Source organism: Podarcis liolepis, assembly GCF_965112155.1.
Source record: "Podarcis liolepis genome assembly, chromosome: 7".
Classification (NCBI taxonomy): Eukaryota; Metazoa; Chordata; class Lepidosauria; order Squamata; family Lacertidae; genus Podarcis; species Podarcis liolepis.
Genome location: NC_139561.1, coordinates 43,719,738 through 43,738,592, shown reverse-complemented (window position 1 = coordinate 43,738,592; position 18,855 = coordinate 43,719,738). Strand labels below are relative to the sequence as shown.

General features: G+C 48.0%; 1 protein-coding gene across 5 annotated transcripts in view; it reads left to right on the top strand.

Annotated features, from left to right (window-relative positions):
• Positions 1 to 18,855, top strand: part of ZFPM1 (zinc finger protein, FOG family member 1) — a 112,646-nt gene that overhangs the window by 82,049 nt on the left and 11,742 nt on the right. For all 5 annotated transcript variants that reach the window (XM_083513579.1, XM_083513576.1, XM_083513575.1 and 2 more), the window contains exons 4-5: positions 6,870 to 7,003; positions 18,399 to 18,504. In XM_083513579.1, coding sequence (XP_083369705.1) covers positions 6,870 to 7,003; positions 18,399 to 18,504 — 240 coding nt within the window. The remainder of the gene's footprint in view (positions 1 to 6,869; positions 7,004 to 18,398; positions 18,505 to 18,855) is intronic.

Genomic DNA, 18,855 nt, shown 5'->3' with positions numbered 1-18,855 from the left:
CCACAGCTGCCCTTCCTTCTCTGAAGGTTGCAATGTAGTTCTCCAACCCCAAAATGTCTAAATTAGGATGTGTGCATAAAAATGATTATTAGTAAAATAATAATAATAGCAATAGCATCAGCGGGTGTATTTTATTAGCAGAAAATGTTTACAAGAAAAAAATTCTTAGTCAAAATTGCATAGAGAAATGCCTCTTTGGGGGAAATGCACACAAAATATTGTAGAATTTTCATGAGGACTTCTTTTTTTAAGGTAAATATGTTGCAGAATGGTGTGGAAATGTGGTGAATGGAGATTAAGACTGGAAAAATGAGCAACCAAGAGAAACCAAAGCTGACAACCAATTTGCTGTCCTTCCTTCTGTCAGCTTCTATGAGTCCCTGGAAGCCTCAACAACAATTCAGCAAAACCCATTGCAAAGATGGCAGCAGCAATGTTGTTTGAGATGATGATGGCAGTCAGGAAGAGTTTCTTATAAGTGAGAAGACCTTCATTTGGTGGGTGAAGGAGTGCAGGAGGCGGGTCTTACAACAAGGGGTTCTATAGGGCTTAAGATCTTAAGAGCCTGGTTTTTGAATCAGACCAAAGGGAGCCCATCTCCTCCAGCATCCAGTTCCCACAGGTGCCAACTAGATGCCTCTGGCAAGCCAGCAAGCGGAACCTGAGCAGCGCAGCAGCACTCTTCCCACTTGCAATTCCCAACAACTGGAATTCAGAGGCCTACTGACACTGAGCCTTGGGTTTTTTTAGAGCCATATATAGATAGCCAACCATCGTCCATTCTCTGAAAGGGTACAAGTTGCTCTCTGGCAGACACAAACATGAGTTGGGCACACTTTACTTTGCTCATATGTTGTGTGAGCCCTCCAGCTTTGAGGTACTGTTAACTATTGACATCTCTCTACAAACGGGCCCCAGTTAATCGGATTACCGGCGGTTTCTGCATTGCCCCCTAGCAGCTGGAGGTTGGCTGGGCTCTTCCTGGCCAGGTGGCCCAGTGCTTCTGGGCAGGGAGGCAGGAGAGCAGCTGGAGAGCTTCCTGGCCTCAGTGCTGCGGTTGGGTTTCTGCTCTGCTGTGCCTCGGTTTCCACCTTGCTTTCCTGGAGCTGCCCTTCGGCATCCGCCTTGGCTTTCGACGAGGGGAGTAGTTCCTGTTACGTCCTTTTTAGCAAAATCCGGCAGGGACGGAGGGAGGGAAGCGGCTTGGCTTGCCCTATTTTCGTCCCCTTGTGTCTGGAACGGTTGCTTTCTTTATCAGTGGCTGTGTGTTTTCTCTGGTGGGGATTGATACACAGAAGATGGAGTGCTCTGACATGGAAAGTGTCAGGCAAAGGCTCTTATCTTGGAGACATGGTCGCCTGACCCAAACGCAACTGATTAGCCAGCAAGAAGCTGGAAGAGGAGGAAAGGGGGCAGGAGGAAGGGTGGCAGTTGGGCACAAAACAGGTTTGTTTGCTAAGCTGGACAGAACTTGCTCATTACTGCTCACTTGGCTGCGGCTCGAGATTCCCTAAAGGGAGGAACCTTTTTGCAGAGGGCTGACTGATCAGAAACTGGATTTCACTCCCTCGCTTCTTCCCAGACAGGAGTAATGCATTTCACTAGAGGCTGTCCTGCTTTAAGGGAGCGGCCATAGCTCAGCGGCAGAACATCTGCTTTGCATGCAGAAGGTCCCTGTTTCAATCCCTGGCTTCTCCAGCTGTGGCTGGGAATGGTCTCCTACCCAACACCCTGGAGAAAACAGCCATGGCTGTTGTGAGTGGATAGGTGAAGGCTCCATTATTACCATATCAGCAGAACTTGACTGGACCAGTGGAGGCACACCTTTAAAAAAATGCTGGGAATTGCACGGTTTGTGAGAAGCCTCCAGAATGGAGGCAAGATCAAGGGCAGGGTTTCCTATTAGTGTGCTCTTTCTTGGGACAGAAATGTAAATGAGGTGTAGCCTCAGTAAGATGTTGCCAAGTGCACAGAAAAGAATTTAAAGGAGCACTCCACAGACGGCAGCTCCCCAGTGACCTGCCACTGTGCACAGGATGTCTCTGCTCTTGCACATGTTGTCTTCCCATGCGCAAGGCTGTTGGGTCTGGGGATCAGTTGCCATGGCTAAAGAACAGGAGTGAGGAGTTGGCTTCACCCCTTTCTTCTGGGTCTCCTGAAGGTATCTGATGGCCATAATGGCTATGTATGTTACCTTCAGGATCAAAGGCTGTATGCCATGGAATACCAGCTGATGGAGAGCAAGAGAAAGCGCTGTTGCTTTCATGCCCTACTTGTGGGCTTTCCGGAGGCATCTGATTGGCCGTTGGGCCACATTCTCACCATGCAGTTTATCTCTATGATACCACTTTAAACGGTCATTGATTCCCCCAAATAATTATGCGTGCTGTAGTTAAAGGTGCTAGGCGTTGTTAGGGGACCCCCATTCTCCTCACATTGCTTCAAGTCCCAGAGTGGTTTAACAGTCAATCCCTCTTCACAGGGAACTCTGGTAATTGTAGGGAATAGTGGCCTTTTGACAACTCTCAGCACCCATGAAAAACTACAGCTCTCAAAATTCTGTGGCTGTTTAAAGTGGTGTAATAGCACATTAAATGTATGTTGTGAATGGGGCCTTTGATCTGAGCCAGCAGGGCTCTTGTACAGGTTGAATCCTCCCACTCCTCGTGTGCGCAAGGCCACCTTGGGAATTTTGCTGAAGCTGCTCTGAGCCCAGAAACTCTCCAGCCATGGTCTCCCCTCCCTTCACCTCACCTCTGCCCTGATAAGCTTTAGCACATGGGGACCTTTGCCTCCCTGTCCACCCCAGTGCCTTTGATGTATTTTGGTGGAACGAGCAGTCTGATTCCAAGGCCTTGTTTCCCACGCAAGGAGTTGGATCTGGACCCTCGCCAAGCCTCCCTCCTGCGCCTCTGTCCGTCGCTCCCTCGGAACACCTCGACTGCAGGGCTTTGGGGAGGGAGGGAAAGAGGGCGAAATGCAATGCCGACCCCTTTCTCCACTTTCAGATGTACAAAGGGGGACTGCTGGGAGTCTCCGTTTAACATCCATCTGAGTATTGCTTAGCTGCCATCTTATCTGTCCGCTGAAAGATGAAGGTGCAGCTAAAACATTTTAGGCTGGTCTTCCCAGCCGATTTACATGTTATCTAACCCATTAAACCGAGAGCCTTATCGGACCATCAAGGCCATTACAGCTCAAAGCCGTCTCAACCAAGGGTCCTAATGAAGCAAAATAAGAGGCTCCCTTTTTGATGGAGGGATGCCAGCAAGCTTTGATCCGTCCCCTGCGTTGCAGCTCCTTGCAAAGTAACCAGAGAGGGGCCACAGTGGGCTGAGGTGATGCCAGGAAGGGTTGGATCTGTCCATTTTGGTTTCTTTCAGTTCCCTGTTTCTTCCCATCTTAAGTTCAGTCCTCCACATTTCTGCAGCACTTTGCAGTTTCTAAAGGTCCTCATAAAAATTCATCAGTATTTTAGTGTAATTTCTTCTTTGCATTTTTGCCTAACATGCACACATTTTTGCAAAGCAATTTTCCCTAATATGATGCATTTTGGAATATTATATATACTGATACAGGCAGTTTTATAATGCTCTACTCTAGCACATGCATTTTTCTACATGTTACTTGACTGCAATATTCGGAGAAGAGCAAATTTTGAAAGATGGCTGTGCTTCGGTTCTTGTATTGTTTTGGAAATTACAAACCTGGTAGTTTCACCTTTTAATGCAAACTGAACTGAATTCCCCCCCCCCCCCCGCCCATCCCTACATGATGCCCAGACAGGGAAAATCCAGTGCTTTCTGAGTCATCTTACAAAGGTTGCTGCAAACACGATCTCTTACCTTTAACCATTGTTGTTGTTGTTAAAAGCACATTGATGGATTTTGTGTAACTCAAAAGCTCATCAGGCAGTGTAGAGTGCCATAACGTTGACATTCTAGAAAAGTTAAGTAGGATTGCCTGCACGAAGGAAGGATCTGTGTGGTTCAACTGAAGAGTATTTGCTTTCAATTTAGAAGGTCCCAAGTGAAATCACTGGATCAGGTAAGAGCCGGGACAGACTCCTTGCCTGAAACCCTGGAGAGTTGTTGCTGCCAGTCAGTGTAGATAAAGTAGAGGGACCCTATGGTCTGACATTGTCTGGCTTACTGGGCTGCACTCCCTGGACACCCAAGCGGACAGAGATGCCACTCACAAAACAGGCAGGTCCTTGGGGAGGTAAAAGGTGATTTGCCAAGTACCTCTGACTTTTGTGGAAAACACGCGCTAAATATTTTGTTGAAAACCCTTTAGGATATACCCAACAGTTGCTTGATGTTGCCAGAGCAACCTGAAAAGCTTACCTTAAGCAGATGCGGCCATCTTGGACGTGGCTGTTGAGGCACAACTTTCACAGGGGGACCACATATTTAGCTGAAGCACCAATTCCACCTTTGAACTGAGGCGAAAGCAAATCTGTTCATCAAAAGCTCTGGCTTCAGAATGTGGGCAGCTAATCACAATAGAAGGCCACAGGTCGAAGCTGGGGGGGAATTCTCGGAAGCAACAGGTGAGGGACAGGTGAATATCTGGAAGAAGAGCTGCTCTGGTTCTTGTTCAGTAGGTCATTGGCAGCAGTGATGTAGTGGTCAGTGGACTTAATGGTGGCTGGCATAACCACTATAGGCAGCTCTGCCGATCCTATATGTGCTCATATTCTCCTCCAGCTTATTTGGAAAGCATAAAAGGATTCCTTACGCACAGTGGACATGCGTTTGTGGTACTGGGGAGGTGGAAGACGTGGTGCATTCTCTTTTGCACTTTCCTTCGTTTAGAGATCTCAGAGCTCATTTCTGGAGGAGACCTCCATTTCTGGAGGAGACCATGTTGGCAGTACATGGTAAAACCATTGCAAACCAGGTGGCCACCTCTGCAGTAGCAGCTTTAAAAAAAATTCCTTGCGTTCCTCTTTAACCAGGACTTTGACTGATTGACATCCAATGCCCTTTTAAAATTAAAAAAAGTTGGTGGGAGGGGTTATTGGGTTGTTTTTGTTATGTATTTTGTGTTGTTATATTGTGTTTTTATGTTGTAACCACCCTGAGACCTGCGGGTATAGGGTGGTGTACAAATTTAATAAATAATAATGACAACAATAATAAAGGCTTTTGTCCTGGAATGCAAAAAGGGCTATCCACAATAGTATCGTGACTTTGTTCATCTTGGTTTGTGCTGATTAGTGTCAGTTATTATTAGTGCTGCGCTTTGTCCTTGTTTCTCTGGTGTTTGCAATTGTGCCACACATAAGTACCATATATCAATGCAATTTTTTTAAATTAAATTTTGAATTATAGCAAATAAATAACATACCAAGTAAAATATCAGATGTCAGTGAAATCATATACCGCATAAAGACCAGCATGAAGAAGATGGTTACAAAGTTTATTATGCAAACAACAAACTCACCAAAGTAAAACCTCACAAGATCCACACCTTTGCATAGGCAGGCGAGACTGCCCAGCCATGAGCTTCATCATTTGTAAATGAAGTCATGCTATATTGCAAAAAAAAGTGGGGCGGGGTGTCTCTTGTACTATGTTCTTCAGCAACTTTTAATTTATGGGAAATATTTTCTAGAAGAGCATTTGCCCTTCTAGATCTTTGATCTGTAGAACTGCCACTGTTCCAGGTGACACATGATACCCATTCCACATCTGTAGGAAAATGATATTTTAGTGTGGTGGCACCTACACTTTGGAATTCCCTGCCTGTTGATACAACGAAGCAGGTGCCTTTGTTGTATTCTTTTGGCCACCTACTAAAAGCATTTTTCTTTAGACAAGTCTGCCCAGATACATAGAATCTGATGTGCTTTTAGTTTATTGCTACTTTCACTTATCTCAGTGTTTTACTTGTCTTTACTACATATGTTATTGTTTAATTACTTTTGTAAACCACTTTGATGGTTTGTTTGTTTTTACAATCAAGCGGTAAATAAATTGTATGAAATAAATAAATAACGTTTGCAAATAACATTTCCTGCCCCCAGTGGCCTCGGGGCTCGCTCAACTGGGGACAGGAGCCTTTCCGCCCCCCACCCCCTGGCTGAGCAGCAGGCTAGGGCCAGCTGTATTGACCACAGCCTGTGAGGCACTGGGGTGAAAGCGCCTTGGTTCCCACAATGAGAACTGTGGCAGTTACACTCGGCATCTCGCCAGCTTGGGCCAATGCAGCGTTTTCCAACATTGCGGTATATCGCCAAACCGCGTTGTTTGGCTGGCGTTGTTGAAAGCCCTAAGACATACATACCTTCACCCTGCAGAAAGCAACAGTGCATAATATAATTCCAATTTATTATGATGAGCCAACAGCCACAGGAAATATGTTTGTAGAATTAATTCAACTTATTAAGCATATTGAACTTTAAAGAAAGAGCTTCCCCCAACCTTTGTCTTTTAATCAGGCAATGTGAACAATTTTGCAAAAGAAGTGCTTCTGCTTCAATTGCTAATGTGAAGTAGGGACCTCATTAAAGAATAAGAAATAGTACCTAGCCTCTGCTCAGATATTTTGCTCATTCACCGAGGTCTTCCATGCTTTCACAAGCAAATTTGAAAACCTCATTTTCACCTGCCAAAACAAGGAGGGTCCATCTGTCCCCCTGGTGTGCAACCAGATGGCACCGTCTCTCCCACTCCATTGGTTGATAGATGTTATGGGAACATTGTAATCTGGCCATTTCTGTGGTTTTAAGAAAGGACGAAGCCCACACCACCTAGTAGGCAGATCTCTCCTTACTGAAGAAGCTTCCTTGGAAAGTTTATGTATGATCTCACCTCACTGATTTCTGCTTCCCTGATCTCCCTTTTTTTCCTCCTGCCCATCAGGTGAACTGGAGCTGATGACATCAGAGGGCGAGAGCAAAGTGCGTGCCAGGCAGAACGTGCCTGAGGGATTGTCCTGGGGTCCGTACCAGGGGAATATCCACAGTGAGCCTGCTTCTCCAGGGAACAGTGAGCCAGTAAGTAAAGCAGTCACTAAGTCAGCAGAAATGAAAGCGAGCACCCCTCTCCTCTTTTCCTCTCTCTGCAGAAAACAGCTGCAATGCCCTTTGGTGGGTGGCATCATTTTTATCAAGGCAGTCCATGGTACTCCAGTTTTATCCTTGTAGAAACCCTGTGAGTTAAGGGACGGGCAGTTGTAGAGCACCTGCCTTGAATGCAGGAGGTCCCAGGTTCAATCGTCTGCATCTACAGGTGCCACTGCCAGTCAGTGCAGGCAGTACTAAGTTCCATGGACTCTTAGTCTGGCCAGTACACCATCCTGGCATTGGGGCTGAGCTTGCACCAGATGGCATTCCTAGCCTGGCTGTCATTTCAGGCCACCTTCCTGCACTTTTGAGGCAGTCCCTTTCACTACCTGGGACTTAAAAAATCTATATATGTTGTCCAGTACAGGTGTATCTCAGTTGGTTAGTGTGGTGCTGATAATGCCAAAGTTGCAGGTTCAATCCTTGTATGTTACAGCTCTAGATTCCTGCATTGCAGGGAGTTTGACTACATGATCCTCAGGGTACATTCCAACTCTACGACTCTATGATTTTATGATTCTAAGCCAATATGGTGCCCTCCGGATGCCTTGGGACTACAAATCCCATCAGCCCCAGTCAGCCTGGCCAGTCATCGTGGATGATGGGAGGTGTAGTCCAGGGCATCTGGAGGACACCATCTTGGCTAGCCCAGACCTTGCAGCATGTCTCAGGCACTTCCACAGGTAATAAGTGGTGGTCACACCCCAAGGCAATGCTTCTGATTCTTCCTGTTTCTCACTTACAAGCAGCATCCTTTTAGCACAGGCCAAGCTACGATGGTGTGTTTAGCACCACACACAAAGTGCCCGCCAGCAGGATGCAGCTTCTCCCATGCAGCTAATCTCATTAGTGCGGCTCATGGCAGGGCTATATCCCATCAGCATCAGGTTCTTAAAAGCTCCTTTCTGCACAGGCCTGTGGTATGTTTTTGAAATCCCGGCTGGAAGGCCTCTACCCTGCTGGGTTTAATTTCTGGTTTCCCCAGTTGTCTTGCCGTTCTGTCTCGGAACTGGTGCTGCTTTGCTTATTCATCAGCGATCTGGAGCTGGGCTGAGCAGGGAGGTGGCTAAGTCGTAGGTGACCCCAAATTGTTCAGGAGGCCAGTGGACCGAGCAAGGCTGTGAAAAGCTTCAAAAGGATCTCTCTAGGCCCTGTAATGAGCAGGCAACAAAGTAGTAAATGAGGCCCAATGTCAATCAAGTAGGAGCAAGGCTCATTGCAACCAAAAATAATCCCATGTGTATCCCAGTTTCATGGATGGCAAATTGTAGAGCCTGTAATTCCCCCAGAACAATTTTTTTCCACACCAGTGCCTCAGCACCTTTGAGGTTGCGCAGAGTGCTTTCCTTCTGCTGCTGAATACATACAGCCAGCTGCTGTATTGGAGGTGGCTAGCCAGATCTTGTTGGACTTCAACTCCCAGCTGCCCTAGACAACATGGCAAGTGACCCAGGGCATGGTGGGAATTGTAGTTCCGCAACATCTGGAGGGCCACAGCTTCCACACCTCCATCTCATTTGGGTCTTCATTTCCCCGAGAGCAGGGGTTTGCTGGCTGACCCCACTTCCCCCATTGTGTCTGCATTGGGGAGCTTCCTGACTGGCCAGGAAAGAAGTATTGGGACTGAAAGTAAAACAGCAAGTATTACAATGAAGACAGGATATAAATCTTAAAGTGGACCTGCCTTTGGAACAACTGGGCCCCATCTGCACCGTACATTTGAAGCAGTATCATACCACTTTAAACAGTCACAGATTCCCCCAAAGAATCCTGGGAATTGTAGTTTGTTAAGGGTGCTGAGAGTTGTTAAGTGACCCCTTTTCCTCTCACAGAGCCACAGTTCCCAAAGTTCCCTGGGAAGAAGGATTGGTGGTTAAAGTACCCTGGGTGTTGCAGCTTTGTGATGGGAATGGGGGTTCTTGACAAGGCATCTTTTCTGTAAGCATCCCAGGTCATGAGGCTGGGTCATGAGCAGCTTTCCAGCCTGAAGCCATGGAAAGCTGCTGCTAGTGAGTGTAGGCATCCCTAAAGTAGCTGGACTGATGGTCTATCACAGAAGAAGGCATCATAATATGTTGTTTGTGCATCTTTGGCTTCTGTCTGTTTAGTTTGTTTCATGTGTGCTCCTCTTGGGTGTCCAAACCTGGGTTTTGTGTTGACTTACAAACCCAGTATCTCATCCTCACAACCTCTTTTGGCCCTTCTTCCTTTTCCTCTTAAACTTCTCAAGTTTTGGCAGAAGAGGGGACGGACGTCAGAATCAAGATTGTTTTGTGGGGTTGTGTGTGTGCATGAGTATCTCATTTTGTGCAACAAGTACACATCTGATTCCAATAAAAATATTGCAAAACCTTTTAGAACAAATGATAAGAATAATATAGCAATGTGCATGCCTCCAAAAAAACAGCTATGGACATGATTTATAACTAGGCTCAGGGAGTTCTGAAATGACTTGGAATTCAGAAAAGGGGAAGGGGGTGGGAGACCCAAATTATACACCCTTCCTCCTACACGAGAGGAGTTGGGCACTGGAGAGGAGCAGCAGTTTGCCCCTTCCACCCCCTCTTTGCCCCCCACTGGAGGAGGCAGGAAGAGCAGAATGGGAGCAAGGCGGTGCTAACTTTCTTCGCAGGATCTTGTTCCATAGCTCTGGGTTTTTCTGTCTGAGCCCTGACTGTATTATTGCCATTCCTGTTGTTAGATTTATTACCTGCCTTCAGCAGAAGGAACCTGGGGCAGGTCATAGCAATGTAAAAATACAACAGTCAAAGCAGTTTGAAACAAATTACAATCACAACTAGCGTGGGTCCTAAAAATAGACATCTCAAGTAGAGGAGGTGGACACTGTCAATGGCTACTAGCCATGATGGCAATGCTGTACCAGCCTGGTCCAAGGCAGCTATGTTTATGTATACTAGCTGCTGGAAACCACAGGAGGGGAGGGTGCAGTAGTGCTCAGGTCCTGCGTGAGGGTTTCCCACAATCTTCTGGTTGGCCACCATGAGACCGGGACGCTCAGCTAGGTGGGACCTTTTCAGCCTGATCCAGTGTCCTTAAGTGCCCAAAGGTCAGGGCAATGAGGTCCATCTTCAGCATATGCTGAAAGTCGCACTGCTGTGGGGGAAGGAATTTCCAACTTCGGGGGATGCCTGGCACCCCTATACCCACAATGGTTCATGCCCTGCTCTATAGGTGGCTAGGCTGCCCCCAAGTGCTATCCAAGGGACCTTGGCCTGGACAAGACCCGATCTCTGCCGGTGGGAAAAGGAGGAGGCGGCAGTGGCTCTTTCGGGATTTCTTCCAACTCGTTTTTTATGGGGCTTTGTGAAGGATATGGGACAGAAAGCCCTGGCCTCTCCTCTCCCTTCTCTTTCTTTCTCTCCCCCTCCCCCCCCAGCTCAAGCCTCCCCGTTTATCTTTTTTTTTTTTTGCCAAATTAAATCCTTGATTAACCCTTATCTTGCCAGTTTGGCGGCTATCTCTCCTGTGGCGCCGTATGTCCAGACAACCGGTACGGGATGATTGATTTCTTAAAGATATGCCGCTGCTTTTTTCTGATACTTCATTTATTGTCTAAATATTTTTGCTCCCATTTCAGCAGCTTCCCTTATCAAGTCGTGTTGATGATTCCCAGCCCTGCCCTCTCTCTCTCTCTCTCCCCCTCCTCTCATCCCCCCCCCCCGCCCCAGTTTCTTCCTTTTCTTTATATTTTCAGTTGCCTCCCTTCTCTGTTTTGTTTTTTTTTAACCCAGAAGACAGAGGAAAGGGTTGTTGCTCTCTATGGCCGAAAGTGACTATCAGTCTCTTTTCTTGCCTGGGGAGGGGGAGGTTGGGGAAGCACGGAAAAATGGGTCTCCCAACTCTATCTTTTCTTCAGTAACTGGTATGAAAAAGCCCTAGTCTATGATGGCCATTAGGGAAAGGAAAGCAGGAAGCTGCCTTATATCATCAGGCTATTGGTTCATCTAAGACAGTATAGTTGTCTCTGACTGGCAGCAGCTCTCCAGGGTCCCAGGCAGAGAAACATTTCCCATCTTCTGCTGGCTGACCCTCTTAACTTGAAAGTGCCAGGATTAAATAAGTTCAATATGTTGATTATTATATTTATTTTCCACCCTTCACCAGAAGGCCCCAGGTTGGATTACAGCAATATAAAATGCAGCATTCAAAACAGTTTAAAACAGCTCACAATCACAGCTGCAGTGAGTCCTAATAGAGGCAAAAAGAGAAGCGGGGTGGTGGTGCTGCCTTTGCACCCTGCTTGTGGGGGCAGCCAGGAGGCACATTACGGGAATCCGGGTTGCTGGACTAGATAGATCTTTGAGCTGATGTAGCTGCCCTCTCCTCACGCTCCCATGCCATTGATGGGCAGCAGAATTGAGTCTGCCAGGCCCTACTAGGAATGAGGGAGGAATCTGCATTTTGCAACAGACCAACCTGACCTGATGGCTCCAGCCCTGCTTGTGGATCATAACACAGCTCCCAGTTGGACGGTGGATTTTGCAATGCATTTGCAGTCTGCAAAAAGTGCACACCAAAATCTGCATGTTGTCTCAACAGTGCATATAAAACGCGTGTTTTGAGGTGAATGCATTGAAGAGTGTGTGTTTACATTAAAAGGTGCACACACGACGCATGGGACAGGCTCACAACTGAGTGGCAGCGAGGCTGAAACAAGATGGAATTAACTCCTCAGCCCATCCCTAGTCTTTGTCCATCCTAATGCAGCTTTGTAAAAAAAAAATGCTGTGTCCAGCTTCATGCTGCAATGCCATAGGCATATAGGAAGCTGCTGTGTCAAATCCATTGGTCCACCTGGCTCAGTACTGTCAACTCTGGCTGGCAGCAGCTCTCCAGCTTTTCAGGCAGAGGTCTCACTCCCAAGCCTGCCAGGGATTGAACCTGGGACCTTCTGCACGCAAAGCAGATGCTCTGCCTCTGGGCTATGGCCTTTCCCCAAGCCAGGCATGTGGGAAGATGCCATTAGCACACATTCGCTGCATCCTTACCCCTCCCTGCAAGACTGGCACTCTTTGCCACAATGAAGTGTCTCTCCCCAGCCTCAAAAAAAAAAGGGCAAGCAAAAAAACCCAAACCTTCCTGTGGGGAGGGCCGAATCATCCTGGAGGTTAATGATTAACCAGCGTGACGGTTCTCCCTTCCCTTGTTTGGCAAGGGGTCCGGCTGCCCCAGATAAAAAAAAAGTCCCAAGCGGATGTTGCTCAGATACAGTTTCCGATGGTTATCTGGGCCGCTGCAGATTGGAGACACTGACCTCTTTGTTAAGGGGAAAACAAGGAGGGTTTCTCTGCCTTGCCTTCCTGCCCGGACCCACTTACCACGGAGGGGCTGGCATGGAGAGTGTCCGGGAAGGAAGCCACACCTTGCTTGCCAGTCTGTCTCTCTCACAGCCCCTTTATGCTCCCAATGGGGCATTGTGGGGAAAGGCATAGGGGGGGCTGTTTTGGGGAGCCAGGTTGGCACAGATGCAGACCTTTGGGAGCTTGTCGCCTAGAGTTATTTGTAAGAGACAGTCTTGTTACTTGACTCCAGGACGCTCTTGAGAACCTGGGGGTGGTGACGACAGGGCAGGGCTAATGGAGCAACAGAGTGAGCCACTTCCAATGTGCAGGCATCTTTTTACACCCATGCATATAGCACCATAAGCCTGCAGGGAGCTTTGCAGAGGAGAAAGGGGGGGGGAGCTCCTTGCCCCAAAGAGCTGTGAATAGAGTTACAGTGAATGACTGGCTTACAGAAGGGCAGCCTTTGCCAAGCTGGTTCCCATCCTGGAGCTCTGGACTACAGCTTGTGCCCATGAGGCCTGATGGAGAATTGTAGCCCAGGTAGGCACAAATATTGCAAAAGCTGCTGTTTATAGTAAGGGGAACCTTGCACAAAGCCCTGAATCTTCAAAGGAAATGTGGGCTTTCAGGAGGGATCCGGGGAGAGGTGGCTTTGTGCTGGGTAGTGATTCCAAATATATGGGGCAGCAAAGGAGAAAAACTTTTTTTAAATGGGAAAAAAACACACATTTTATTGAAAATTTGGGATTTACATGCCACTTTCCAGTCAAAAGCAAACCCCCGAACCATAATGAAAATACCAAACGTACAAACAGTTGAACTAAATTATAACAGCAAGCGATTAAGAACAAGTTAAATAAATAAAAGTATTCAAGGACGTAAGAAGCCAAATGCCCATCTAGTCTAGCAACCTAGGAGCCAACCAGATACCCTAATGGGAAGCCTGCAAGCAGAAACTTAGTTCAACAGCACCGTCCCCACCCACTATTCCCTGCAACTGGTAGTACACAGACTTACTGCCTCCAACAATGGCAGCAGAGCATAGCCATCCTGGCTAGTCATCATGGATAGCCTTACCCTCTGTTAATTTGCTTAATGCTCTTTTACAGCTGCCTGAGAGTGGGTGGCCATCACTGGATCTCACGAGAGAGAATTCCATACTTTATTCACTGTGTGAAGATGTCCTTCCTTTTGTCTGCCTTGCCTCCTCCAACACTCAGCTTCATTGGACGTCTTTGAGTTCTAGTACTATGAGAAAAGGAGAAAAAACATCTCTAGGTCTACTTTCTCCACACCATGGATCTTATACGCCCCTATTATGCCCCCTTTACTAGCCTCCTCCCACGGCCAAACTTAAAAGGCCTTAATGTAGTAAACTTTCTTCATTCTAGGGTTGCTCTAACCCAGGGGTTGGCAAAGTTTTTGTGACTTGGGCTGGTTCACTGTCCCGCAGATGCCGCGGTGGTCCGGAGTGTGCGCATACTCAAACACTATTTCCAGCACGGAGGAGGCGTGTGCAGCTTCCCATTGGCTGCAGGAGCTTTCTGCAGCCAATGGGAATCCGGCTAGTGTCATGGAAGGCAGTTCCAGCTCTTCTCCACGCTGGTTTAGTGCAGCGCATAGGAGCCGACCGAGCAGGGGACAGGGGTCCATGGGTGGTTAAACGACCCCCATGGGGCACTTGTGGCCCACGGGCCTTCGGTTGCTGACCCCTGCTCTAACCAGTTGATTATTCTGGCTTCCCTTTCAAGGATGTAAATCAATGGGTTAGAGGTGCCAGTTCGCCCATGGTTTCCTATGGATGCAGCTGTTTGCAGTTCTCTTCTCCCTAGTTTTACTGAGCAAGAGCCAATTGCACCCACTTCACTCATCGCTGGTAGTGTGCAGAGGAAACAAACCACAATCCCTGGCTTAGCATCACATCCACCCCAGAGACGCTGGGTTGTTTCACTTGTAGCAGAGCACGGTCAGTAAGCCCAAGAGCAAACCTTTAGCTAAAGATCTTGGCTTGTTGCAAATGTTGCAACCAAAACAAGCCGCTCTCCCCAGTTGAGATGTGAGTCTAAGCCAGGGATTGTGCTTTGTTCCTCCCTAGCAGGGAGGTGCATAGCAGGTGCCAGTGGGCCATGTGTTGTAAGCCATGATGGCCAAATGTAGCCAGTGAACCTGGTGAACACTGAGAAGCCAGAGGGGGGTGGGGATGGTCTTCATTGCCCCCCTGCACAGCTCAATAGGGAAGAGAGCTAAAGCCTTGGAAATGTTGCTTGCGTTGCACAATTGATTCATGACATCTTCAATTTAGTTGCACCAAAATGCTATACAGTATATGATATGGTAAATTACTTTTAAGTTTACATTCTAGAGGAGGGATCTAAAGGAGAGTACTGTTTGAGGATGGCATGGGCCCCCATCTCTATCTTTAGCGAACCATTATCAGACAGTGAAGTGTCCCATACTGAACTAAGGCTTTGGGCATCTTTCCACCCAGTGAACACGGCCATTCACTGTGGCCCCTGTGTACCTTTCATGGCTTTGTGGCCAGCCAGGAGCAGAAATGCTGAATCAGCAGATTGGAGAGAATCATCCACCCCCCTTTTTTTAAAAAAAGACACAGGCACGTGGATGTGTCTTCAGTGACACACTTCTCTCCCACCCCCAAGATATATCTTGTTTGCGCACTCTCTCTCTCTGAAGTTAGGAATGTTTCTTTTCTTGCAGCATCAGCAAAAGTGTGTGCGCGTGTGTGTAAATGAGGGGGGGGGGAGAGTTGTGTGTGTGGTGCATGTGTGTGCGTTTTATCAAGCCGTGAGCACTCTGCTCCTTGGAGTGATAAGCTCTAAACCGACCAAGACTGTCAGTCTGAGTTGGAGGGTTTAGAAATATTGGGACGAATAATTAGATTTCATATCGTTACTGCTGCAGCCATCGAAGGATCAGGCAGATTAATTTTTCTCCTCTCTCTCTCTCTCTCTCTCTCTTTTTCCCTCCTCTGCTCATTAATATTCATTAGCGGCACATGAAGGCAGAGAGGAGCCGAGGCAAAGTTGGGGGGGGGGGAGAGAATGAGGAAGGCCAGCGCTGCTGCTCATCTCAAAGAAAGTGTCTCTCTGCCCAGGGCATGGCTGTAAACCCTGTGGATCCTCCAGGTTTGGTTCAGGCCAGCTCCCATCATCTCTGACGATTGGCCGTGGGGCTGCTGGGATCTGGAGGCCAGGCACACCACAGCTTCCCAAATCCTGACCCAGAGCCGTCTCTTCCTCCATCCACACTCCCTCCAGCCTTTCCTGAGCCTTTTCTCATTGCACACTATCCTTTGTAAGGCACAGCAGTTAGAGTTAAGCACAGTATTCCAAGTATAGTCACACCATCTTTGTTTTTGCACCTTTGTTCCTGAGATGGAGCACCCATATGTACCTAATGCTGGATTTAGGGCACTGGAGATGCACATGTCCCATGAATTAGCCTGGGGAGTGTTTTTTTACTTCTTCTTTCGCCAGAGGCAGTGTGGATGCTGAATTGACAGGACAGAGTGCTTTGCACTAACCTGCCGCCTTTTAAAGAGGGGGACGTAGATCTGTGGGTCACCTGAAAGGGGTGTCGTCGTCAATTTGTTTTTTATTTGTTTATTGCACGCTGGCAAGCATAAATGTGATTGAGGCAATTTGCATTCATTAGAGCGTGTGTCTGCCCTGGAAGATCTCATGAAAAAAACCTCCCTAGGCTTCTTTCGGACACACCTTTTTTGTTGCTGTACCAGTCAGAGGTTGTACTCAGGGCAACCCTGTATAGATCTGAGGCCTTGCCATTCTTGATTCACTGGATCTTTCGACTCTCACAAGCCTCCTTTGGGCTGGGACTAGCCCCAAGATCAGTCTCATACGCACAAAAGTGAATGGTTCGTCATTTTCTTCTTGGGCTCAGGGAACACCTTTTACGTTGGGATCAGGGGAGAGAGGGCTCAGAACAGACACCTGTCAAATCTAGCCAGTGCTTACAAATGCCACTTCTTTCATGGGGTGGAAAGCCTCACATGGCAGTTGTGCTTCTTGTCATGGCTTTGGGCCTTGTGGCTGGCTTGGCCTGCCCCAAAACAGGGTGCTCTTCCCATCTCTGCTGACCATCTGTGGCCGCGTCAGCAACACAAGGATTGTTCGCCTGGCCCGGGACGCCGCCGAGGCCCTTCCTCTTGTCTCCCCCAAGCAGCGTGAGGCTGCTCCAGCCCCGTCCCATCCCTCCTGCTTCCCTCCCTCCCTCCCTCCCTCCCCCAATCTCTTTTCCTCTCTCTGCATGGCTGAGGTTAGGGGTGAAGTGGCTGTTTCCTCCCCAGCCGGTGATGGTCGGCCCTCAGGTTAAGAAGAAGAGGAAATAACAAGCTTGTTGTGTTCGCAGTCACGCTCCGCCAGCCGTTGGCCATGCCACGGGGTTGCCCAGGCAGCAAGCAGTGGGCTCAGTTTCCCCATGGAGGGGTGGGCTATCCAGAGGCGGAGGCCTCTCTGTAGGAGGCTTGCTGGGACCCCTTTGTTAGTGCTACCCTGTGGGGAGTTAAGCCTGGGCTTTCTTTCTGGGAGACCCAAGGATGGCAGACTGACCGGTGTGTGTGAGAGAGAGCGAGGGAGGAGATGGGAGCAAAGTGGTGTTCCCCAGTTGTGTTCTCAACCAGGCATGCAGCCGCTACGATCTGCGCCACATTCACACCATACTTTTAAATCACTGTGATGCCACTTTAAACAACCAAAGAATTCTGGGAGCTGCAGTTTGTTAAGGGTGCTGAGAGTTGTCAAGAGGCCACTATTCCCTTCACAGAGTTCTCTGCAAAGAGGAATTGACTGTTAAACCACTCTGAGAATTGCAGCTCTGTGAGGGGAATCTCTATGATACCACTTTAAACAGTCATGGCTTCCCCCAAAGAATTCTGGGTGGTGTAGTTTGTTAAAGGTGCTGAGTGTTGTTAGGGGATTCCCAATCCCCTCACAGAGTTACAGTTCCCAGCGGGTTTAACAATCAATCCCTCTTCACATAGGGAACTCTGACAGTTGTAGTTCTAGGAAGCCAACAGGGGCCTCATAACACCCTTAACAGACTACAGCTCCCAGAATTCTTTGGGGGAAGCCATCTCTGTTTAAAGTGGTATCACAGTGCTTTAAATACATGGTGTGAATGTGGCCTTGGTCTTGTCATCTTTGACCCAGATTTGGCTGTGATCATCAGTTCCCTCCCTTGCTACGTGACCAAACTGATCTTGCCACTAGGCCAGTGAAAGGATGAATCAGCTGCTTGGAGGTCGGCCATCTCTGGATGGAAGCAGCCATACAGACATATACCACTCATCATCCATACACATTGTGCTTCCTTTCCCTGTCCTCATGACTCCTTGTGAGAGGAAAGGCTCCTTGCACAAGTGGTGGGAGGGTTCGTGTGCTACATGTTGGGCTGGAGCATATGGGAAGGGTGGGACACTTCAGGGCCTGGGACCATATGCGCCCCCCCCATCCTTCTCCAACTGGCCCTCAGAACTTTGCAGGCTACACCAGAAGCATTTTTGCCTGACTGAAATGTGCCTTTGAACCCTGGTAATACCTCTTGTTTGTCTGCATGGAGGATAAAGAGGGATGGGTGTAGGAACTAGCCTATTGTACAAAGGTCAAATTTACATTTGTTGTTCCACTCACTTTTGCCTCTGGAACCTCCCACCACTGGCATGTGGCCCCTGGAAGGTTGTCCATTCAACCTCTCCCCCCCCCCCATTTATGAAACTTATGCAAGTGTCTATTTTAGAAGAATTAGCTCGCTGAGACGTTCACACAGGGCATTTCAGTGGTTGGTGTGTGACTTCTGTTCTTGAGTTGTAGCCCAAAATATTTGGAGGGCCCCTGGTTGACAAAAGGTGCTCTGTATATACACACACTCCACACAATGTGGAACCAGGGTAACAGCTGAAGTGAAGAAACCACAATGTGCTGGTGAGGGTCCAGTTGTGTAAGTGACACATATGTTGTTGTTTTTTATATTTCTGTCTCTAGCCAAACCCACCTGTGACCCTGGTGCTGGAAGATGACAACTGCTGGCTGTTGAAGCTGCCCTTGGTTTCTGGAGAAGGCGATACCAACTCTGTGATCTACAAGAAGGGTAAGTATTTGGACAATGGCCTCTTGGTACCTGGCAGAAGTTGGAGGCATTTGATCTGTAGTGTTTTCTCAAAACAAGAACAGGGTTGCTTAACAGAGCCAGGTTTTTTTTTATTGGCACTTAAGGGCAGAGTTGGATTCCTAAGGGTTTTCTTAAGCCGCAACCTAGTCTTTCTGTAATTGGTCCATTCTCTGGGCAGAGAGATGTCCCATCCCTTTTCATCTTCTCTGAACATCTTCATCTCCCCTCTCCAGTTTCCCTTTGATTAAGCCACACTTTGGCCAACCCTCGGCCGCTGTCTGCAATATGAGGATAATCAAACTAGCCCACCTTAGAGGGCTGTTGTACATA